The sequence below is a fragment of the Castor canadensis genome, chromosome 1 (genome assembly GCF_047511655.1).
Source record: "Castor canadensis chromosome 1, mCasCan1.hap1v2, whole genome shotgun sequence".
NCBI lineage: Eukaryota > Metazoa > Chordata > Mammalia > Rodentia > Castoridae > Castor > Castor canadensis.
In genome coordinates, this window is record NC_133386.1 from 3,464,783 (window position 1) to 3,489,605 (window position 24,823).

General features: G+C 42.3%; 1 protein-coding gene across 8 annotated transcripts in view; it reads left to right on the forward strand.

Moving 5' to 3' along the window:
- The window catches only part of Pde10a (phosphodiesterase 10A), a 487,897-nt gene that overhangs the window by 352,991 nt on the left and 110,083 nt on the right, over positions 1-24,823 (forward strand). For 6 of the 8 annotated variants that reach the window (XM_074070673.1, XM_074070649.1, XM_074070656.1 and 3 more), the window contains one exon: positions 6-134. The exons of the other annotated variants lie outside the window; for them this stretch is intronic. In XM_074070673.1, coding sequence (XP_073926774.1) covers positions 6-134 — 129 coding nt within the window. The remainder of the gene's footprint in view (positions 1-5; positions 135-24,823) is intronic. 8 annotated transcript variants of the gene reach the window in all.

The following is a 24,823-nucleotide window of genomic DNA, read 5'->3' on the forward strand; positions in this document are numbered from 1 at the left end:
TGCAGGTTTGACAGATGAAAAAGTGAAGGCATATCTTTCTCTTCACCCCCAGGTATTAGATGAGTTTGTATCTGAAAGTGTTAGTGCAGAGACCGTAGAAAAATGGCTGAAGAGGAAAAACGACAAGCTAGCAGGTAAGACCTCGTTCAGATTGAGTGTGGACTGACTTCCAACCAGCTTTTGTAGCTCATAATGGAAAGAGCAAGCTCTTAATACATTCTAGGAAGAAGGATGCAAAGTAGACACATATCAGCATTTTATTGTTTAAAAAGACACAATAATGTTAGAAAGAGGAGGAATTCCCATAACTTGCAAGTAATTCTTGAGAATTCTACGACATAAAAAAATGCAGAAGTCAATATTATTCTGGCCTTTATTTAATGCTTGTTGTAGTAGTCATCTTGGAGTTACTACAATGAAATACTTGTGGCAATTAACTTATAAAAATAAAATGTACTCAGGTGACAGTTGTGTAGGTTCCAGTGCAAGACTGGGTAGCTCCATTGCTTTGGGTCTCTGGTGAGGCCACCAGAGAGGCAATGGCAGGAGCATGTGTCAGAGCAGACCACTCACATCTCAAGCCAGGAAGGAGAGAGAGATGACAGGAGGGGACTATGGCCCTACAACCTGCTCTGAGACAAGGCCCCCGTGACTCACTTCTTATAGGTCCAAAGCACCTCCCAGTACCACACCTTGACACGTGGACATTTGAGGAACACTACCCATGCTCAAACTGTACCAATTATTAATAATGATTAGAAAAGTGTTCTTATATGTATTTCAAAGATATATTTGTAGTATTCTATTTTACAAAGAGAAGTCTTAAAGCAAATTTTATATATGCAGAGTAGAGAAAGAACCCTTGAGTTGTCATAGGACTTTTCACTCAGTCCTAAGCTCCAACTGAAGAGTTACCATTGTGAAACTTTCAGTAGTGCAATAAGGGTACCTTTTAATCTAACCTGTAGGAAAATGAGGAGAGCAGAGATGCAGTGTTTTCACTGCTGGACTCCTAGAATTTCAAGCACATTGTACACTTAGGCACAGTACTTTTCTTCAGGAGGGCTTCCTTTGTATGTGGTTCTTCTAGTCTCTAAGATGCATTTACTTTTAAAATTAATTTATTTTTGTAGTGCCACTGACCAAACCCAAGGTATCAGACATGGTAGGCAAGTGCCCTACCACTGAGTCACATCCTCAGTCCTTATGAATTTGTCCTTACGAATGCACTTATTTTAACACTTTGCTTAAAAAGAAGTTACATTTATAAAAAAGGAAATGTAGACTCAAAACGTATGGGAAGTCAAAGTTCCCCTCAAACTGGATAAATATTAATATATTTTATATGAATATTGTAGTGTAGAGATTTTCCTCATTTTTATAAGTTTTTGTATTTTTGTTGCATAATTTTTTCAGTGCAGAGAGGCAAATCTTTGCAAAAAGGGGCTATGGCACTAAAATGTGAAATAGCTTTTAAAGTACAATAATTTAAGTGTATGACTGTGTGTGTATATGCTCTGTGTGTATGTGTATGTGTGTGTGCATGTGTATGTGTGTGTATATATGCTGTGTGATGTGTGTGTATGTGTGTGCATGTGTAGGTGTATGTGTGTGTATGCATGTGTGTGCTGTGTGCTTTGAGAAAGAGGGAGAGAAATAAAAATAAATCTGAAACAGGCATTGTTTTGAGAATAATCATATCATGGAATATCAAGAACAAAGTTTAGCATAGCATATTTCCATTATTGCAAACTTTAAACATTTGTAAACAATTTGAGGTGTCTGGCGCTTTCAAAAGTGTGGCTGAGTTTTGCTGAAGGCACTTCGTAAATAACGATGCAAAATTCAACTTGCTTTATGATAATGATACAGTGCAAGAATGCATGCTGTGGTATGTGAAAATGAGCCCAGACCTTACCAAATGAAAAATCTTACCAGCTCTTTCAGTGTTATGATGAAACTCACCTACACTTTACACATACTTAAGTGTGTCATTCCCTGTTTGCCACATCACTGTTTTCTATACTAATCAAGAAATTTTTTAAACTGTTTAATGCATGTAATGCAGAGTTAAGTGATTCCTAAGCATAGCAGCATGTAACTGAAATTCCACTTTGTAATTTTCTAAGCTACCCATACTTGTTTCCTCTACCGCGATCCTCACAAAATAATTTTCCCTTATGAAGGAGAGGTCTTTGACTGGACTCCACAAGCGCTGGACACGGAGGCTGAGACTGAATGAAGAGAAGCTGAGTGAGATGGGGCGTGGAGTTGGTGTTACCATTGAGTGGGGCGGGTGTGGATGTAAGCACATTGCCAAGAGAACGAGAGCAAACCGGCTCAGGCAAGCCTTCATTCTGTGTGCAGTTCTTCAGACCTCCCATGCCTTCTCGTTAAGGGAGGTCCCCGTGCACAGCTTCATGTCAGTGAGGCCCTGCATCATGGCTCTTTAAGGCCATGCAAGGACAGTCCTCATTCCTTCCATGTCCCTTCAGTGAGAGCTGTTTGAGGAAGAATGCTTTGTGGAGAGGACTCCAGGGAGGGTTTCCATTTCCATGGATCCAGATGGGTAGAAGCTGGGGAAGGAGCTTGTTGAAAATGGAGCAAGTCCGTCAGATTATTTCATTTTGTGTCACTTAGAAAAAGAGAAGGAATACAGAATACTGTGCTGGAATAAATAATTTGCACAATGGTTTACACTTTATTAGTAGTAAGTATTTCATTTTGTACCTCTTGATAGATCAGACTCACATGGAAATGACCTCTACTGTAGGAATAGAGTATTATCTACAGGCATATTCTGCTGCCAGAGAGATCATGGGTGCAAATCCACACTTAAAAGTAAATAAAGGGGGGATCATGTAAATTTTAAAACTGTATTGCTTTTAAAGTGCTCAGCCTTCAAACTGCTTACAGTGGTTTTCAGTATTCATTATTTTGTTTGGTGCTCATGAACAAGACACTTCAGGAAGTGTGGCACAAGTGGGAAGCCCTGAGTTCAAACTCTGATCCTGTAAAAACAAAAACAAGACACTTCAAATATAGAGAAGATGTGTCATATTTCAGTGAAACTGCAGAAACCTCAGGGTTGTATATTCCTAGAGCAGGTATTGACCCTTTACCTCTGGTGGCAATCCCTGAGAGTTAGGTATAGTTATGATCGGGTGGCAGATGTTGAAACCGGGCACCGTGTAGGGTCCTGCATCCAGTTCTCCATAGTCAGCACATGGTGACTCTAAGTGTGTCATCGCAGAGCACGCAGTGGGGGCTCTGTAATTAGTTGTGAATGAGTGCATTAGATATGGTTGGGCTCCAACTCTGCAGGAGAGCCGTCATTCCATGCTTTCCTGTTTCCCTTATCTCCCACAGTCATTGGAAAGCCTCTTGGTGGGAGGATTTACGTAACACAGGCCTAGCATCTCTTGTCCTAAATGCTTGGCACCACAAGTGTGTCAGATTCCAGAGTTTTTGATTTTGCAATATTTGTATACTGTTGAACATTTCTGATCTGAAAGCCCATGATCAGTCAATTTCAGAATTTTGGATTAAGCATGTTTTTAAATCCTTCAAGGTACCTGTATTTTCACTCAGCTACTGTATGTCAGGCGCTGTTCAGTGCTGAGGTTATTACATGTTAAGGTGTTCATAGTGTAACACGCAGAAGAAGAGAACTGTGATTTCCTGCTTTCTTGTCGTCTTTCTGGAGTGGGGCTAAGCATAATTCAGATGTGTAATCTGTGAGTCAGTTAGGGAGGTCTGATGGCGAGACAGAGAAACGTCAGTGAGTCCCTGTGGGTTTTTTTTTCCTGGTGGGGCAGAGGAACAGAACTGTAGTTTAAACTCAGGGCTTTGTACTTGTTAAGAGGTGCTCTTCCACTTGAGCCACACCTGCAGTCCTTTTTTCTCTGGTTATTTTGGAGACAGGGTCTTGCTTTTTCCACTGGCCAGCCTCAATTGTGGGCCTCCTCTTTGATGCTTCCCTGCTGTAGCTGGAATGATAGGTGTGTACCACTATGCCTTGGTTTTTTCCTGTTGAGGTGGAGTTTCATAAACTTTTTGCCTGGGCTGGTCTGGAGCCGTGATCCTCCTGGTCTCAGCCTTCCAAGTAACTGGGATTATAGGTGTGGACTACAGCACTGGGCTTCTATTTTGTTTTAACAGAGAGAAAGGGGTTTTGGGAAAGGTGGACCTCCTCTTGTCCTCAAAGATTTGAATTTCAGTTGTTTTTTCACTGCTACTAGTTTTTAGTTTAATTTTATGGCATAATGTTTTCTCTACAGTTAAGAGGAAAATTGCTTTTTGAAATTGACCCATGAACCCAAATTCCTAACAAAAAACTTTAAAAGATGTTTGGAAATTTGAGGCTACATTTGTTTCTTTCTTAACTTGTCGAACTCATAAAGGGAAAGTGTGGAAAGTGCCTTGGGTAGCAGTGAGCCCTTATACAGTCTCAGAACAGAGCAGAACTTCTAAGGAGGGTTTTAACTAGCTTAGACTTCATAAAACAAATATGCATCCATTTTGAAAAAAAACTTTGGAATGAAAGAATTATGTTCCACATTTAACTTAACATATTTTTTAATGTTAATTTTTCATTCAGATACCTAAACTACTCAACATCAACACATTTATTTTATGTGCAGTATAAATACAAAATTATTACCTACACGCCATGCTACAATGAAGGTTCTCATGAGAACTCTGTCATGGAGGTGATTGCACCCAGCACCATTCCTGTATCTCAGTTTGGGGCAACAAGAACTGTAGCTTCCTGACTCTCAGCAGTGACTTATCTCCTTTTGCCTTCTAGTGTAAAAATTATTAGTTGACAATGTTGGTGGGATCAGAAAGGGTCTGTGGAAAAGTGGAAGTCATCAGGACTATCTTGGTATCTTTTGATATTAGAATAATATTTAAAATAAACATTCATTAAAAAAACCCCAAATTCATTCCATTTCCTAAAGGGAAGTTATTCAAGTACTAGTGAGAACACTGCCACTGTCCGTTACCCTGTATTTTTTTCAACAAAAACATGAACAGTTTCCTCTTTTATTCAAAAAGTAAAGTCAGTATTTATTTTTCCATTTTCTATGATTATACAAATGGGACTTAATTTTCATTCAGGTGAAAGAATTAGATGTTTCATACTTAGAATGAGGAGGGTTTAAATTAGATTCCCTAGACTACACTTGATCTCCTAAAATTCAGGTTAAACTGCATGTACACTGTGTAATGTGTAACAGATTGCTTCTGTGTTGCTATTTACAGTATAGTGGTTTATTAAAATATTGAAGCATGAGTTTTCCTAAACACGCAGTTTTGGAAAGTTTTAGTGTGTAGCACCCTAAAAATTGATGTGTTAACTATTAGTATACGTCACAGGCAGTTGAACCGTTGTTGAAATGGTTCAGAGGGAACTTAATTTGGGATACTTCTCTCTTTCCTTTGTGGTTACTTCGTCTTTCTAATACTGAAATCACATTCTCACACAGAACTTCCATATTTTTTGTTTTGGGGTAGAAATGGAAAGCCTTGAACTGAATTATAAATAAAGATGAGTCCACCACCTGGTAACTAGAAAGGAGGTATTGTTGATACTAATTTGTCTGCAAGGAGCTATTTGATGTGCTCCACTTGTTCAGTTTCACGATGTACTTGTAATATGTTCTTTTTGAGAGGGTTTGATCTGGAGAGTGAAGTGACTTGTGCCTTTTGACTAGGGCTCCAGAGCAACCGAGACAAATTGGTTGAGATTTTGATAATGTTAAAGGTTAAGTGAGATCATCACGAATGCTGTCAGAGGTTACGAAACGAATTCAAGTAGATGTGTTTGTTTTAGACCAGGTTGGTCTCTGAAGCAGTTTTTATCTGTGAAGTTTCCATTTGTGGTAGCTGTCATAATCATTAAATTTCTTAAATAAAAATCTTGTTTATAAGAGCACCTAACTAATGAAATTGTGTGAACGCTCAGATTTTTTAGAAATACTTGTTTTCATTGATGCTTCCTTATAAAAATTTGTGTTTGCTAATTGCACATATTATGGAAAAAGATGTTCCCGAAAGTGATTGTGTTTATGTGATGTAATTCTTTTCAGCATTTACTGTTTTGTTTCACTTAACACAGATTTTAAAAAATAAACAAAAATCTGTGAAATATAAGTGACATAGCCATTCCTCTTTCATTTCAAACCTACTCTTAAAGCTTCCTGAAGATTTCACGGTGATCTGAATTATTTGACCTCAGATTGTATAACCATTTCTAGAAACATCCTTTGAGTGGCTACTTGTACCTGGAATGTGACCAGGTATGACCTACTTTACTGGCTAGTCATTCTGAATGCAATTCACAAGTGTTTACTGAGTGCTTATTGTGAGTGTGTAGTTGGAGAACAAGGAATAAAATATAAACTTGTTCCTCTCAAGACTTAGTTGTAGAGAAAGTTAGATGACAAACACATAAGCAAAGATTATTTCACTGTTTGTTGACTATAGTTGAAAAAAATCCAGCATAGAATTTTTAACTAAAATTAAGTTTACTTAAGATTTAAAAATCTACATTGTCTTTAGTCATTCTGGGTTTTTGTGTGAAATTAGTGCTCTGTCTGCTGTGTCCTGGACTCTTTATGTTACAGGAGCTGCTACCTGTGAGGGACTTTTAACCGTGTGGTGGAAGATGGTAGGAAACTATGACACAGGAACCGAGGTGCATGCTAAGTGTTGGTGTGGTGTAGACAAGACTCGGGGGCAGTGAGATGATTCAGAGCTGGGAAAGTCAGCAAGGTGTTTTGTCGGAGGCCTCAGTTTGGGCCACTGATTCTCTAAGTGTGATCCTGAGACCAGCAACACGGACCCCGCTTAGGAGCCAGTTGGAAGTGCCAGTTCTCAGTCTCACTCTAGACATCTGGCATCAGAGGGACCTGGCTGGTTGTCTAGATGATCTGTGCAGGAATTCCACTGCTTGCTGAGTTGAGGACCATGGCCTAGGTGTCAGGCATCTGGGAGAGTCAAAGTGGTGCTGCATGGGCTGTAAGCACTGTGGGCAAAATAGGAAGCAGAGCTTCTAGATTAACTTCTAGGAGGGCCCAGAGTGCAGGATGGGGCCCAGATGTCTGGGTAGAAGGGGTTTGGCGGAAGGCAGTGGGCACCATGATGGTTGAGTCTCCCACAATGCTGGGGGGAGTGAAGGCTCTGGTGCCGCTTTGGCTCACTTTGGTACTGGCAGTTCCCATGTGCTGTGCCCTGAGCCTCTGCCACAGACTCCACAGCCTGAAAATATTTGCTCTTATTGAAGACTGGCGGGAAACTTTTGTCTTTTCCTCATTTTATGTTAGCCTTTTCTGCACTGACTATAATAGGAAAAGTGGAAAAGCATGCATACTTATTCAAAACAGTTGTTTAGTTACTAGTTTTAATGAAGTATCGTGAGTTGTAGAACGGTATATATGATCCATTTTTCAAGATAATAATCAACACAAGAGGGCATATAAAATACTGAATGCTACTGTGACTGTTTTGAATATATGGAGTTAGAGGTGTGTTTACATTTTAATAAGAAAAATGGAAGAAACAAACATGTATGTGGGGTTTTTTTTGTTTTTTTTGGTAATGGGGTTTGAACTTAGGGCCTACCTATACCGTGCACCACTCCTTCATCCCTTTTTGTGATGAGATTTTCAAGATAGGGCCTCTAGAACTATTTGCCTGGGCTGGCTTTGAATCACGATCCTGATCTCTGCCTACTGAGTAGCTAGGATTAGGTTTTTTTCTTGTTATGGAAGGTTTTACTCCTACTTCTGTCTTTTGTGCAAAGGATAATCGTCCTTAGTTACTGTTTTTTTTTCTTTCTTCCCCTGATAATAAGCTCTCTTTGGTCATTTGATTGTCATGCAGGATAACATAATCTTATATGATTATTGTATACGATGACATCACTGATGGCTGAACTGGACTCTGAAAAAGCACATAGCTCAGTTTTGGTCCTGAGTCCTCATTTTAGGTTTACAGATTAATTTATTACAGTTTACCAAATATCTACGATGTGCTTAGCATTTGCAAAGTATCAGACTTGGATTCAGCTGTGATGGACTTTACAGTCTAAAGGGGCAGAAATAGTAAGCAAGTAATTAGACCATAGTCATTATTTTCCCCTTTTAATTTTTTAACTGGTTTAATATTTTTGATTGACTCATGACACTTTACAAACTTATGAGGTAAACGTGATGTTTGATTTGTGTATACTTTGGGTAGTGAGCAAATCAGGCTAATTAGCAAGCCTATCATCTTAAACTTATATCATTTCTTTATGATGAATACATTCAAAAGCCTCCTCTAACTGTATGCCAATATATAGTACATTATTATAATGGCATTCGCCCTACTGCATTACAGGACACTGGAATCTCTTCCTCTTTGCTGTAATATCTGCTTGTTGACCAACCTCTCTACTCCCTCTTCCCCTACTCTCCGGAGTCGGAGTCTCTGGCAATCACTCTTCTGCTCCCACCTTCAGCCACCTCTCCAGAGAGTTGACTAAGAAATTAATGCCATGCACATTTGTTTTCTGTGCTGCCCTAGTTCACTCAGTGCATTGTCCTCCAGACCCATCCATATTGTCAGAAGTGACAGGATTTCATGATTTTTTTATTCATTCATTTATGTTTTGGAAACAAGATCTTGCTGTCTGTGTAGCCCAGGTTGACCTGGAACTCACAATACTCCCTGACTCAGCCTCTTAAGTGCTGGGATTGCAAGTGTACTCCACCATACCCTCTCCCCTCCTCTCTTCTCCTCTCCCTCCCCTCCCCTCTCTATTTCCTTCCCTTCCCCTCCTCTTCTCTTCATTTATTTTCTTTTGTCATTTTGCTATTAGCCATTCTAACTGGGGTGATGGTAGATCGTCATTTTGAAATTAGTTATGAGAACTGCTAAAAAGAAAGGGCCGTGCACAATGAGTGTATCCAGCAAGATCTGACCTTGCTGGGCAGAGTACGCTATGAGGGTAGTGCTAGTTCTGGGGCCTCCAGGAAGACTGAGCAGACTGCAGGGGGTGGGGAAGGAAGTAATAAGAAGGTTCCAAAGCAGGTAGGGGCTTTGTTAGAGCAAGAGGATGGGGACTGAGCAGGCACCAATCAGAGAGGACCTTGTAGGACATGTTTTAAGAATTGTGGATTCCTACCAGTGATCCCAATAAGTTTTGGAAACATTTGAAGGTTTGAGCTTTGAGTGAATTTTTATGATGTGTAGTGTCTTGTTGGAATGAACCAACCAGTGAAGTTTCAGTCAAGTGTTGCTGCCCCAGAACCTAACCTACACACTTGTTTGATAGTTGTATCAAAACGAAGCGGTGACGTGCATGTATCTTAAGGCAGGGCTGAGCCTTTTGAAATTGATGCAGACACTTCCAGGTTTTATGTTATTTCTGACAAACATCAAGGCATAACGTTTGCTGGAAACTTTTTACAAGACCTGAATGCCTGCAGGTTTTCTAGTAGAGGAAGTGAAGATTCCTTTTGTTCTGGGCTTAATCTAGTTGGTGAAACATGCACATTGAGTGGTTCATATTCAGGAATAGCGAGGGCACTCACTCCTCTGCTCTGTGGAAATCATGAAACACGTTCAAGAAGAACTCAGAGACAAAAAAGACCGAGCAGAGGTGCGGCAGAATAGTTGACTCCACTAGGTTCCACTTTCACCACCCTGAAGACCAAGCCTCAACCCCAGGACGAGCAGCACCCAGCTGTGACGCTTGTATTGGAAGTCAAAGGGAATCTTGGCAGGTTTGTGGTCAGCCCCGCTGCGGGCTCATTTGCTACTGTGATGGCCACTCCAGACAGACGCTTACACCTGAAAAGGCCACGGAGTGCTTGCATGCTTTAGGTGTGGACTTGGGAGAAATGAGAACCATCAAAGACTACCAACTTCCTTTCCACTTCTTTGACTAGGAGACAGACTTTGAAACCCCTTTCAGGACCATTTTACACTCCAGTGCCCCAAATATAAAAAGTGATCATTTTGAAAAAGGCAACCATACTCAGAATAATTTTTCCTGGTCAGTCCATCACAAGCCGATGGTGAGAATATCAAAAAGAGGAAAAAACTTGTGTCACACAATTTTTGACCCCTCTACTTGAAAGAAATTGTTATTTTTAAATCATGGTTCTTGGTGGTATAACATAAACCCCTTGGGTTTAGAAATTTAGTAGTTTCACAGCTTTAAAGAAAGTGAGGGGCAGGAGTCCTTCCTTCCCTATTTCCTACGTGATTCCTCTTGTTTCCAGGAGGACTTTCATTGGAGCCCCAGCACGTGTGCTCTGGAGCAGGGCACAAGGCCGATGAACCACTGAGCGCAGGGAGGGGCAGGGTGGCCAGTGCAGTCTGGGGGAGGTAGGTAGAGGACCCCAGTGTCCCCTCTGCTCGGCCTGCTTCTCCTCTTGTTTTCTCTCCTGTTCCCAAGTCTCCTATAGATTTCTCAGTTGTTAGATGAGATAGATGTCTGACTTCTATCTGTTTGTCTACATGGTAGAGTTGTCATTTCTTCTTTCCATTTTCAGATTGCTCTCTCTTAGATACTGGTTTAATGGTGTCTGAATTTTGTTTTTACTCAGTTAAGATGGGATTCTTCATATCCATTTGAGTTTCTCCTAATGCTGTGATAGAGTAGGTGTACATGGAATACGTGCTTTACAAAGGCTGGCTCTAATGGTCCCATTGGCATGAACAGCACCTTTCTTCACTTCATAGCTGAACTGCCTTCCAGAGGCAGAGCTGCAGGCCAGGCCATGAAGCCTTCCAGTGCATGGCCTCGCCAGCAGGGCCACCTGCTCCTCACAGCTGTGCAGAGCCATTTGTCTTCCTGACACCTTCATCAGGCTGAGAATCCACTGTCACCTCTTCTAGTTTTTTGCTAAATACTACCGATGTCAACGTGCAAGCATTCTCTGACTTCAGATTCCTAAGTAAAGCAATAAACTCATGACAAATTACAGAAACGTGCTAAATGCTTTCTCCCCTCATTGTTAACTCTTGTAATGCAGAGCCTGTCCATTTCAGTGAAGACTGCCTTTGTCTGCCCCAGCGCTTGTTTGTGTCATTTCAGCCTGTGCTTTCCATGTACTTTATTTGCTCTGCCCTCATAATTCACAACCTGAACAAGGCTCTGAGGTGTGGAAGACAGGGTTTCCTTGCAACATCTGTGTTGGGAAAAATATTTTGCCCAGGCTTTCAAATCTGGCAACTTTAAATTGAAGTTCGGAATCTGTCACTTTTTACCTAAGTAGCCTCCTTCAGTTACTTATCCCGTCTGCTTCTAAAATGGGAATAAAACCTGCTTCATAGAACTGATGACAGGATCAGCACCTGACACAGGTAACCACAAGTGACAGCTGTATCGATGAAAATGAGTTTTACTAAAGCAGTTGACTTTGAGTTTTTCTGGTGCACACTTCTATGAGTTTAGCACATCTAGTTCATGTGACCACTGGCCAGCTCAGGTTGCAGAACACACCTGGTGATGTCCCCTTGTAACTGATCTGTTCACTACGGTATCTTTGTCTTTCCTGGAATGTCCTGTGAATGAACTCATGCAGTGTCAAGCCTTGCAAGACTGTCTTTCTCTCTTGGCGTCTTGCCGGCGAGGCTCATCTGAGCTGTGATGCGCACCAGTGTCTGCTCCTTGTTGCTGCGTAGTCTTCTGTTGTATGCATGGACCATGATTTATCTGAGCTGCTAGAATATTTTTGGATTAGTTTTGTTTTTTAAAATCCAAAATGAGCATTAATGGTATTAACTTATTTTCTAGAATGCGAGACTCTCTTCATGGAAAATGCTGGGTCGTAATTGTTTTTACTGCTCTTGTTTATGTGTTGGCTTCTGTTTTTTTCTGTGATGAGATTTGAGAGGAAAACTGAATCTCTTGGCTAGATATCTTACAGTCCATTTAAGATTGACCATAAGATGTGAAAATACCATCTGTTTCATCCTTACTCTATTAGCTCTGAGTTCATACACATCTATTTTCTTGACTAGTTTTCAAATTCTAAGAAGGAATCCATTGCTAAGCCTCTCCTATCTTGAGCAGTGTTTGACACAATGGAGCATAGTAAATACACATTTAAAGAATAAAGATTTGAGTGAGCTTATGAATAATTCAAAAGTACTGCACTGTCTCAAATGAGATCAACTTTGAGTCACGGTACCATGATAAAATGTTGTATTTTTTTAGTGCATTATGTTAAAATATAGTTCTTTATGTTAACTGGAGGTTGTAGTCTTTAGAATAATTATATATTACTACAGAAAATATGTCATTTTTAGCACCCTAGGGTTCATGGTCTAAGAGTAGTTTTATTTTTCTAGGGCTTCATTGCTGTGGATAAGAACATGGCAAAGGGAACGGTTACATGTACAATTTAAAGTACAGCGGGTATTTGTGATTATTGGAATTTCCCCTAATGACTTTATGTGAATAAATGGTGACCTGTGCTGAAGCCCCAGCAGCTCTCCTGTTCCATCCATCAGTGAAAATTACTCGGAGACATGTAAAAGCTGCTTATATGTCCTTGCAAGGCAGTTTCAGACTGTGAAGTGCTTTTATTTATATTGTGAGCAGAAATTCCTCTGTCAAATATGGCTTTACGTGTGCTGGTAGTCCAAGTTCCTTGGATCTGCATCAGTAAAAATGGGAGCCTGTCTTTGGGAATGTGACTGAGAAGTAAGGAGATGAAGCTCTTCAGGTTTGTTGATGGAGAGGAAAGGGAGGGAGGGGTGCCTAGAGGGAGAGGCTTTGAGGAGAAGTGAGAAGCCCCTGCATGCTAGTAAGAATGTTTTAGGGACAGGGAGAACTACTGATGTGAGGAAAGGGAGAATGACAGAGCTGGTCCTTGGCCTGGTGAAGGGAAGAGGAGTAGTCAGTGGAGGGCTGGCCTTGGAGGGAGGACCTGAGTCAGTGGTGCATTGATGCAGATGGTGATGGGTGCATGTGGTGGGGGAGAGTGTGGGAATGTTCCCAAGTCACTTCAGCTTCGGAATTTCTATGCGGAGACTGGGAGGAGGTATTGAAGGGCTGAGAAGTGAGCAGGTGGGGGGCCTTATTTGTATCAGGGATGAGGCAGGCAGTGTTGATGGCCCCTGGAGGATGGGTCATGTCTTCAGCTAGATGAAGAATCAGCTTGTGGTGGGCTTCCACCAGCCAGCCGTGGCTGTGTCTTCAGCTGCAAGGTAGGCAGAGCTGCATGGGACCAGGGCTGTGGTTTGGCCAAGTGACTGGCAAGGTCATGGAGAGAGTGGGTGAGGAAAAGACTCCACTCGCTTGTGGATTAAGGCAGATGAGTTAGTGGGGAGGGCATTAAGGTGGAAAGGGATCCCACTCGCCTGTGAATTATGAGTTAGGAGGGGAGCGAGTTAAGGATGGAAAGGCACAGTAGAAGGTGACCAGGTCATTGGAGGACGGGCAAGGCTGTTACTTAGCTCAGCCACACAGTTGTGCCCATCTGGTATGAAAGCAAGGAAACAGCCTTGAAAACTCCCAAGTGGTCTCCCCCACACCCTCCTGGAGTCTGGGGCGCTTCCTGTTGGGTGGGTTCCATGGAAGCCCGCGAAGGAGGTTGCCTGGAGATTTGTTTGGCCAGGATTCCTGTGAGGTCCACACCCAAGGAAACAGAGCGCGGTAGCAGGTAGCAGGTTGAGGTCAGGAAGAAGGGAAGTGATGAGTGACTTGTGCAGCACACAGTGCTCCCAGGAGATCTAATGATGACTGCAGAGTGAGCTGCTGGTCACTGGGCCGCCCTCCTGACCTCAGCCCGGGGTCAGGGATGACTCCTCCTCACTGAGCTGGCCTGAGGAGACCCATGCACAGCAGGATCCCTCCTGCAGCTGCAGGAGGAACCCTTGGTCAGGGGCCCCGGGCAGTAGCAAAGTGTCCTGTAAAGTGCTGCTCCTGTTTCCAGCTGCACAGGCTTCTGAAGCATATGGCCTTCATCCAGCTCACCCAAGTCACACGTCACGGGAGGCTCAGCTGCAGGATAGGAGAGGCCACCCTTTCAGTGAGGCCAGACTTTAAAATATTCCTGAAATTATAGCACACCGTCCCTTTTGCCAGTAAGTTTTTTGGGTCCTCCTTAATTTTTAAGAGTATGAGACAAACATTTTGAAAACCACTGTGGCTGAAAAATCTTCCAGATCTCCTGTGTCTGGCTTTTAATGAAAGACTACAGTCTTTTAAGAAATTATAGTCTAGGAGAGAATTTGAAATATTTTACATAAGTACTTTATTAGAGTTGTTCATAATTCAATACAGTCACTTAATTTCTTCAATTTTATAATTAGCATTTCATTATTGTCTGGCATTGTTGAACGTACAAAATGTGATATGTTCGTCATACTAAAACCAGGGCATTTTTGCTAACTGGAGGTCATTTCAGTACATTGGTCACATTTCCAGTTGTTCACACTCACTGACAATCACATTTTAGCTGACATATTTGGTGTGCAAATATAAAAAGTATGTGACTAAGCAGAGGAAGAGGAAAGTTTGGGAATTCACTTAGGCTTTTCCTTTTCAAGCTGATGATCTTAAATTTAAGAAAATTATGCCAGAAATTGTATTTTTTGATAAAATGATTAAGACATTACACTAAACTAAGATAGTTTTAGGTAAAATGAGTATATTTTGTTTCCGTATAGGTGCAAAGGAAACTTGGGATTTGAAAGTGTGAGGCTGGGTATGTAGCTCAAAGGGGGAGTGCTTGCCTAGCAAGTGTAAGTCTCTGGGTTCGCTCCCTCACTTTTCATACCAAAAAACCAAACAAAAACAAAAAAACTGTATTTATTAGACATTAACGAATTTGCAGAGATTATAGCACACATACCTGAAGGTAGTAAGAATCGAGAACATACTGATTAACTTAGGAAGACTTACACATGTCCTGAACCCATGACCTTGGAAGCATTTTAGTGACATTGCAATAGAAAGGATGCATTTCATGAACTGTCATATCACTGTATAGCTTTTGAAAAATAAATACTCTCCAGAAGAGAATACGAAGAGGTCAGATAACATCTTAGTAGTATGCAAATAGACTTGTTCTGTGTGTCCTCTGGAGCTGCTTTTATTACTCCCTGTCCGTGGATGGCACAGAGGTTCTGGCAAATTCTTCTCTACAGTTGAATGGGTTCAGTCAACTTGGAGTGGTAGACAGTCCCTTCATCCAGGGGCACTTTTGGGGCCAGTGACTATGGAGCTGGCCAGTAACCTGAGTTTTGAGTCAAGATGGATAAGCCTGTTCCTGGTGGAAGAGGAGCACGTGTGTAGTGGAGACTGGACAGGCCCTAGAAAGGTGAACATCACCAAAATCAACAACAAATAGAAACCCTGAACAGACCATTAGCAATTCAGCATCTTCCCACAGCAAAAAGCCTCATCCCACATCACCATCCTGGTGACTTCTGTCAGATATCACAAACTCAGAAAATGAAGGAAGAGTAAAAACTGCCAACTCACTCTTTGTGTCCCATATTACCTTGATATCAAAACCAAGAAAAGAGAGAAAATTGCATCCATTTCCAAATATGGAAATGCAAAAGGACCATAGAAAGCCATGGTAGTGATGGCAAATGAAGATTTAATGCTGAAGACTCAAGTGACGTGATTTCAAAACCTCCTGTGCAAACCACCACAGAGCGAGGTGTGTGCATCGTGCGACACAGCTGGGAGTCCAGAGGTGGAAGTTGCAGTCGCAGTTCCTTTGAGGAAAGGGTACTTGGTAGGGAGCAATTGAATAGTATCCAAAAGGAAAACATGTATAATCATTCACTCATATTATATGCTAAGGTAACTCTAATATGGACCATGTGCCTAACTTAAAGAGCTAAATTCTAAAATTCCTTGGAAAAGTTCATGATGCGGGGGGCAAAGTTCTTCTATATGCTGCCACCAAAAGCATGACTCTGCAAATTGAAAGGCTGGTAAACAGAGCTTCTCTAAGGATTTTTACCCAAAACCTATGAAGTGCACTTAAACTAAGAAGACATACAACCCAATTTTTAAAAAGGCAATGGTTTTGGATACTCGTTATCCCAAAGAGGCTATATAGATGATCAATAAAGGATACTTAACAACATTATCTATTAGGAAATGCAGTGAGATGCTGCTCTATAGTCTAAAATAAAGCCACTTGAGGCGGGGTTAAATTGTGATGCTCATGCATTGCTTTTGGGAAAGCAAAAGGGTACAGGTACTTAAGAGTTCATCAGTTTCTTAAAAGTTGTTGGGCTGGGCGCAGCGGCTCCTGTCTGTAATCCCAGCTACTCTGGAGGTGGAGATCATGAGGATCACATTTGAGGTCATGCAAGACAAAAAGTTAGTGAGACCCTATCTCAAGAAAAAAGCTGGGCATGGTGGTGCAAGCCTGTGATCCCAGCTACCTAGGGAGGTATAGGTAGCAGAATCTCAGTCAAGAGCTGGCCCCTGGGAAAAATGAGGGACCATATCTGAAAAATAAAGCAAAAAAGAACTGAGGGCATGGCTCAAGTAGTAGAGCACGCCTAGCAAGTATGTGAGTTCAAACCCCAGTGCCAGTCAAAAAGTAAAATCATACTTACCATGTGACTCATCTGTTCTTGAGAATCCACCTGAGAGGGCAGAAACCACATCCAGGTCCTAGCAGCATTAGTCACTCAAGTGACTGCAAACGCACACCAGCCCATGACTGGATTCAAGTGTGATCTGCCCACCTGATGCCATACCATTCAGGAAAGGCGTTTGGTAATGCGAAGAAACAAAGCATGGTTACCATTCCAGCATGGATGAACCTCAGTAAAACTACACTGAGTGACTCCCTGTGATGCGATTGTCTTTAAATGAAATGTGCAGCAAAGCGGATCTGAGAGAGAGGGAAGCTCCTGGCAGATGGGTGGCTTTGGGTAGGAGCAGGGGCTCCTCGTGGGAGCTTTCCATGTGGGTGACAGAGCGCTGGACCCTGGATGGGTGCGGTCCCCTCTCAAATGCAAGCAGACTGGCACTCAGTGTACACTTAGAGTGAGGCTGTGAGTATGCAACTAGACCTCAGGAGAGCTCTCCCTGCATGACCATAACAAGGGTTGTTGAGCATGGGAGGCTCTAGACCTGTCCAAGGTTGCTGGATGAAATGTAAGATGTAAAGACCACTTTGGAGAGCAGTTTCCTGAAGGTTAAACAAACACCCAACATGGGACCCAGCCATTCCTCTCTGATGTGTTTCCTGAAGGTAGCTGTGAGTGCAGAAACTCGGACAGGAATCCATCTGGAGGTGAGTGCGTAGGCACGGAGTATCTCTCCCTACAGTGCAGAGCCACTCTGCAACAATGAGGATAAATTATTCACACAGGCAACAGTGTGCGAATCCCACAATTGTGCAGTATAAAAAAGGCCAGGTATGGGGCCACCAGTGGTTCACTCCTGTAATCCAGTTACTTGGGAGGCTGAGATGAGGAGGATCATGGCTTGAGGCCAGCCAGGGTAAAATGGTTTGTGAGATACCCATCTCCAAAATAACCAGAGCAAAATGGACTCGAGGTGTGGCTGAAGCAGTAGAGCACCTGCTTGGCAAGTGTGAAGCCCTGGGTTTAAACCCCAGTCCCACCAAAAAAAAAAAAAGGAGGCCAGGTATGCAAAGACTCTTCTGTGTGTTGTTTTCCCACAAAACTCTAAGCAGTGATCTATAGTGACAGAAAACAGGTCAGCGATCATTTGATGGAGTCCAGGTGCGTGGAAATGTTCGGGATGATTTACGTGTTACTTATTTAGAGTGTGTGCTCTGTTTGTATATCCAAACTTCTCACCACTCACCGTCAATATGTGCAGTTTATTACATGCTAGTTATGCAGGAGTAAAGCCTTCCTGGAATCTAAGTGATGTCCCTTTAAACACTGTCTTCAGTGTGAGAGAAAACTCTTCCTTCTGGGCTTTATATAGATGTGTTGTTTCAGGTGATTGTTCAAGTGATTTGTTTTAATCTGTATACCATTCTGAGATATGTTTACTTTATAGGTAAGTAACTTTATTATATATGTGTGTGTGTGTAAGTTCTAAAGGAAAACATTGTTTCATTTGTGATGACATTTTGTGGATAGCCCTAGAATTTGTTGATAAAACAACTTTAAAATTTAAGAAAAAAAATACCCTAAAAGCTCCCTAAATTATGGGGCCTCTTACTAGAATTTGTTAGCTTTCAAGAATTGTATAGTGCAGAGGACAAGAATAAAGTCGCTCAGTTGTGACCCTGTGTTTCTTGAGTAGTTAAAGTCAGTGATGGGCAAATCCGGCAGGAGAGGGCTAATGTCCTGATAGACACAGAACTTGCCGAGGAGACTTGCTGGACACTCATGCCTGTGGTGTCTGTCTTCCAGTGGAGTCCCATGGAGAGTCTCTTGACTCATGCAAAAAGGGAAAATAAGTGCTAATTTTTGGAATGCTGGTCACTATTTTGTCCCCTTAACAGTTGAAGGCATGGGAGATCAGCTCCTCTTGCACTGTTCTCCTGTACCTTCCATGCAAGGAAAGTAGAGCTCCAGCTTGCTGTCACAGGGACATAGCAAGCAGGACCCATTCCCCTCCCAGTACCTTCCACCCAGACTGGGGTGCTTGAGAGAGCGCCTGCTCAGCTGTCCGGGCCCCTGTCAAGCATGTTGGGACAAAGGACAAAGCTTCATTCCCAGACTGAGACAGCACTGCTAGGCGGGGAAATGTAATGGAAGCCTGGCTACTGCAGCCATCAGAGACCATTTCTGCTACCCAGACTCATTGTGGGAGTGCCACATGGTGCTTGTTAACAGCCTACGTTCTAAAGGGGCCAACAGCCAACACCTGACGGTCACTGGGTGGGAGGAGGGCTAGGAAGGAAATCGTAGTTTATTCTGATCAGTGAACTAAAATAAACTAGAGAGGGGCTAATGTGTCACTTCTAGCTGGCTAGAATAAAACCCTCTACAAATTAGAAGGTCTATGAGGATTACATTATCTCATAGCTTTTGACTGACAAACAAGGTGCGTGGACTTACAATAGCTTACGAAGCTGAAATGAGTTCTGAGGGCAAAGGTGAAGCATGCATTCTCCATCAGGATGTGTTCCAGAATGCGTTCGGAAATCAGACCGATGCAACCAACGTGATTGTTCATGTGTGCTGTGCTCCTTATATGTAACCCCAAACCCCTTTTGTGCGAGAGTTACCTACGTCAGTAACTATTCCTGTGAGGGATAATCAGCATTGTTAAATCACAAAAATATTAAAGATATACACGACACAGTATTTACCACAGTCACTCATAGAGAGAAATTACTGAAATCAAAGTGAACGACCTGTGATATAATATATTACAACTGTTCTGCACGCATTCAAAAGACTGAAGTAGGCTCCGATGTCTGTGAGATCTCCTTTGAATTCTAAAATTAAGCCACGGTGCAATGTGTAGAGTGTGTTACAGTTTTAATGGGGAAAACAACAGAAGTACATGGGTATGTTTGTGTGAGAGTGGGAAAAAGTGATAAAAAATACTCCTAGACAGACAGCAGTGACCATGAAGAGGAAAGCCGTGTGGAACTACAGAAGGAAAAGGAAAGTGAGAGCTATAAGACTATTCCTTTTTCCATGTGAATGCACATTACTTTTTAAATTTTGCACATTTTTATGCGGTACATCTTTAGAATTCATGTGTTTTTTTAGAATTCAGAATTTAAGTAGCTTTGATGCCAGCTGGCTTTTGGATGCAGCCAGTGACTGTGCTGGTGATGCCTATAGCCCACTAGGGTTCCTGTGTCCCTCAGACGCTACACACACAATTTGTGAATGCACACTCATTTTTCTGAGAGGATCCATGGCTTTTCCTCAAGGGACTGAAGCCCTGATAATGTTGTGAACAATTCTTAGAGAAAGCATGAGCTGAGTTATTTTTATAAATATATGCGAAGTCTTAGGTTTGCAACTTGACTGCGTTAGTGCCCGTGGGGGGATGTGGTCATGGCTGAGCCATGGGTGTGAAGTCTAACCAGGCTTTCCAGCTGCCTCCACTCCAGGCTGTCCTTAGTTTCCCCAAATGTCCCATCATCCATTTGTCTCATTTCGTTCGTATGCTGTTCGAAATCCGTATGAGTCAATTCTCTGTGATGTCAATGCTTGGGTGTCCAGGGGTAAAGCAGGGTGTTGATGGCTCCTGATGCTGGGCCATGACAGCAGCAGTCTCTAGGGATGATGCACTTGAGTGGGGTCATTTCTGTCCTGTCCTACTTCACTAGGCCTTCTTGATTCCCTAAAGACATCAGGCCCCTGGTTCTCTTGCTCAGGCATCACACTTAAACTATGGATGGCTGCTGTCCTTCCAGAGCCTGTTTCCTGAGGGCTCCTTACTGCCGTGTGTCCCTCCTGCTTCTTCACATCCTGAAGTGACCTTGCCTCATATCTGGAACTCTGACCGTCTTTTCTCTTTGTAACTTGAGCTCCCTGTGGAATTTCCCCAGATGTGACCTGTTGCTTCCCAAACACTGACCATGAATTGGCCAAATCCCGTGTTTTTAATGACTGGATCACTTTCCTCTCCTCTCCACGTTGCTCCTGCACACTGAGTGCCAAGTGCAGACTGACTATCTCAGACACTTGCCAGGAGCAAGCCTTCCTGTGGCATTGAGAACACTTCACCCAGGAGTATGGTGATCCAGGGGACAGTCTGGAGCAGCAGGTCTATCAGAGACCCCAGTACGCATGTACTGACTTCATTCAACAGATATGTAAGCAGCAATGATGCCCACACAGTACGTAGGCACAGGAGCTATAGCACCAAGCAGGAGAGACTCAGCCTCCTGGCTTACCTGAATGGGGAAGGAGAGTCCCACACAGATACACAGGGTGAGTGATGGGGAACCAGGACAGGCGTGGAATGGGAATCCGGCCAGGGCTTGTATGGCTTCTGGTATGAGATTGGACCACATGCTCCCAAAAGTATCATTTAGCCATAAAATTTTATATTTTGTGGCTTAAATTTTTTAACAAGCGGCCATTTTGAACTTGTTATTTAGACTTTATTAATTTAAGCCAAATGTCCTGCTGAGAAAAGGCTGTGCTTTTACAACACTTAACAAAGAAATGGTGATGCCAAGTGAAACCAAAGATTTCAGACTTAAAATTGTTATCAAGAAAGACATATGCATGCACACAGTGTGTACACAAGATTGCTTCTTTTGGCATTGTGTATGGTACTGGGAACTTTCTTGTGTGTGTTGGAATACAATGTAATTCTCCATTGTGTGGAGCATGCAGTGAGGTCACATGAAGAGTACAGCGTGATGGTGTATCGGGATCATAAAATAATTCCTTATATCTATATTTATTTACATATAAAGAGGTTGCTAACATACTTTTAGCTTAAAAAGCAAATTAAAAGTTTTTTAAAATAGTGTACTTGTTTACATGCATATTCAGGCATAGAAAATATAGGAGACAATTTAAAATTTTTCTTTTTTGGTGGGACTGTGGGTTTGAACTCAGGGCTTTGCGCTTATAAAGCAGGCACTTGAGCTAAAGACATCTATAAGTTTTGCCCTTCTTGAACTTTCATTGTAGTGTGGGTTGGGGAACGAGAGCCAAGAAGATAATACATTAATATTATGTGTTCTATTTGCGGGTAGAAGAATGAGGGAGAAAGTAAAGGTCAGGGTGAGAAGACAGATGAGAAGTGTGGGGAGAGGATTTTTAATTTTTGTAGAATGTTCAGAAGCAGACAGACTGCTCGTAGACCCAGGCTTTGCTCAGCTTGCATTGCTCGCTTCGAGGAGCGTGGAGCTGCTGAAGTAGGTGAGGCTTCTGTATCGTGCGAGACCCTAGTGAATGTTATGTAGGACTTAAGTAGAAACACATCTAAGTATACACAATAAGAAATAAGAGATTAAGTGCAAAATTCAAACTCAAGGGAAATATTTGGAGAGCGGAAGCAGTGTGCCAAGAGTTCATGATTTTTTATGTTTTATGTTCAGTTCAGAAGTTAAGTCATTCACGCACATCTGTTTATCATGGGAAGCAAATGTAATTCTCACCCACTTGAAGAGGAGATTGCAAGAATTCCACATACATTGTCTCATCTGATTCTTACGCCATCATGACTCATTTCGCTTCATAAATACGAGGAAGACAGGTTTGGAAAGGTCAAGAAGTCCCTGTATGGTTGGTAAGCAAGGCTGAGCTTTGAAGAGGTCTGCTCTAACTTCAAACTTAGCTTTCCTAATGGGTCAGGAATGGTCAGGCATTCTGGGAATAGAGAGGTCAGTGGGTGTGTTGCTTGTGAAGGGACTCACGGAAAGCAGAAGTTGAGCTGAGTCCTGAAGGACCTAAGGTTTGTGGAGAAGGAGACCATCCTCTGGGCCCAGGCAGCAGGTGCTGGCTGGGCTTTGCTTCATCCCTGCCTCTGCTTGAGGTCTGTGCTCAGCAGCTCACTCGTGTTCAGCTCACTTTGTCCAGGAGGCTTACTGCAACCAGGAATCAGCCTTTTGCAGACTTAGCCTGCTCCCTCCCTTCCCCATTTCCTACTGGCCCTCGAAAACTTACTGCTTCTGACTTGCTGTAGAATTTAGTTCTTTATCATGCTTATTAATAGCCTCCTTGCTGAGCATCTTGTCACAGGCCTATAATCCCAACCTTCAGTAGGTTGCAGCAGAAGGGAAGATCCTGAATTTGAGTCCAGTCTGGATGGTGTAGTGATTTCCAGGTCAAAAAAACAATCACAATCATAACCACCACCACCACAACAAAAAACAAACAACAAACAAAATCAAACAAACAAAAAAAACAGTCTCCCACCTTTAGAATAAAGCTTCATAAGGAGCAGGTTTACTGTGGTCTTGACCTCTGAGATACTGAAAGCACAAAGAGTGGTGCCTGGCTCTTGGGAGCTGGGTAAGCACTGTTGGAAGGCAAGAAGGTTTTGAGTTGAAAGTGAGCAAAGCAAATGTGGGTCAGACACAGGGCAGACTAAGGAGTGGGTTAGGGAGTCTCCTGTGCTGGAGGTGCCTCGTAGATAATTAGAGCCAGAGTGCAAGGGCTTTCATCCTAAGCAAAGGAGTTTGTTTATTTGGTGGAAATGGGAGAGCTTGCTGAAGAATTTTATTTTAAATAACAATGAATAATTTAATGGCGTAAAAGTAATATCCTAGTAACATTTTGGTGTGTTTCCTTTTTCGAAAAAATGCCTTTGACTGGTAAATTTGGCTTAAAAGGGAAATTAATTATTTCAAATATAAATTCCTCAGGAAAGGGAGGCTTCAAGGTTGGGTGATTAATTTGGTTAGAAATGTCTCCAAAGACTCAAACTGTCTTCCTCCCTCTGCTCTGTCTTCTGTGCTGAATTATCATGGGTTTCAGGTTGACCCCTCATGATTAGGATGGCTGCCACCCTCACCCCCCAACGAGGGCCAAAGGCTTATTCGTGGTTCTCTCTAATCTATGACATTTAAGGTTTCCTCTTGTTTGTGATTGGGCCATCTGAGCCATTTATTCAGTGTCTGGCACATATAGTTCTCCCTCCTTATCTGTGACTTTGCTTTCTGTGTTTCAGTTACCCACAGTTAAAATATTTCACACCACAGTTTGAAAATATTAAATGGAAATTTCCAGGAATAAACAAATCAAATTTGAAATTGCATGTCATTCTGTGTAGCAGGAAACCTCATAGTTTCCACCCAGAGTGTGACTCATCTCTTTGTTCACTCTATCCATGTTTAGTATACACTGCCTACCCATAGTCACCCTGTAGCCCTCTGGGTCATCAGAGTGACTGCTGTGGTGTCACATGCTTGTGTTCAGGTGACTTTGCTTCACTTGGTGATGCTCTACAGTGCAAGAACAGAGATGATGCTGGCAGTTTGGACATATCAAAGAGAAACTGTAACATGTTTCCTTTATGTAAAAGTTCTTAATGAGAAAAAACAATCTTATGCCAAGGTTATTAGCATCTGCAGTAAGACTGAATCTTTGTGAAACTGAAATCCATGCCAGTTTTTCTGTTGCACTTCAGACAGCAAATGCCAGGGCTCCAATGTGTGGCCTGTGTTTGGTTATGATGGCAAAGCATTCAATTACAAGGCTCGGTACTCTCTGTGGCTTCAGGCATCCCCGGGGGCTTGGTTCATATCCCCTTTGGATTAGGGCTCTGCTGTGTTAGATTTTTTTCTCTTTTTTTTGTGTTAGATGTTTGATAAGTGTTTGTGGATTGAATAACATTTCATCATTGTTAGAGTACAAATGCTGGTGAGTCTGGAAGGCTAGAGGAAGTCTCTGCTGAGAGCACAGAGGTCTTTGTCTTGTGGTCACTTCTTGCCTGGGCAGACAGTACTTGCCTGTGACTTTACCCACGGAGAATTTATCCATGGAAGAGTTCATGGAAAGGACCCTATGTTGCACCTCGAGGAGATGAACCATCAATTTTAAAAAGGAGAAATTGTTCAAAATAAGGTATCTGGAATTTGGCAGTTAAGTCATATGAAAATCACAACTTAGAATTCCGAATGGAAAATGTGGTTTCAGTCTTAATTTGCCAGATAGGCATTAAATGATCCCCTACCCTGTGTACGCTGGTGGTTTTCTTTACTAATCAGACCTTTCACTGCACTCTTTATTTCCGTAGAACACCAGTATGCTTTTCATGTTACAGAACTTGACATGCACTCTTTAATAATAGACTTCAAGGTTTCCTGAAAAGTGATTTTTACAAAAGACCAAGCTTTGAAACACCTTTGCATGGGTGAAGCAGGCAGTAGGTGCACTGTTGGTCCTGCCAAAGTGTCCATGTTGGGTTCTTACGGCTCCTGGC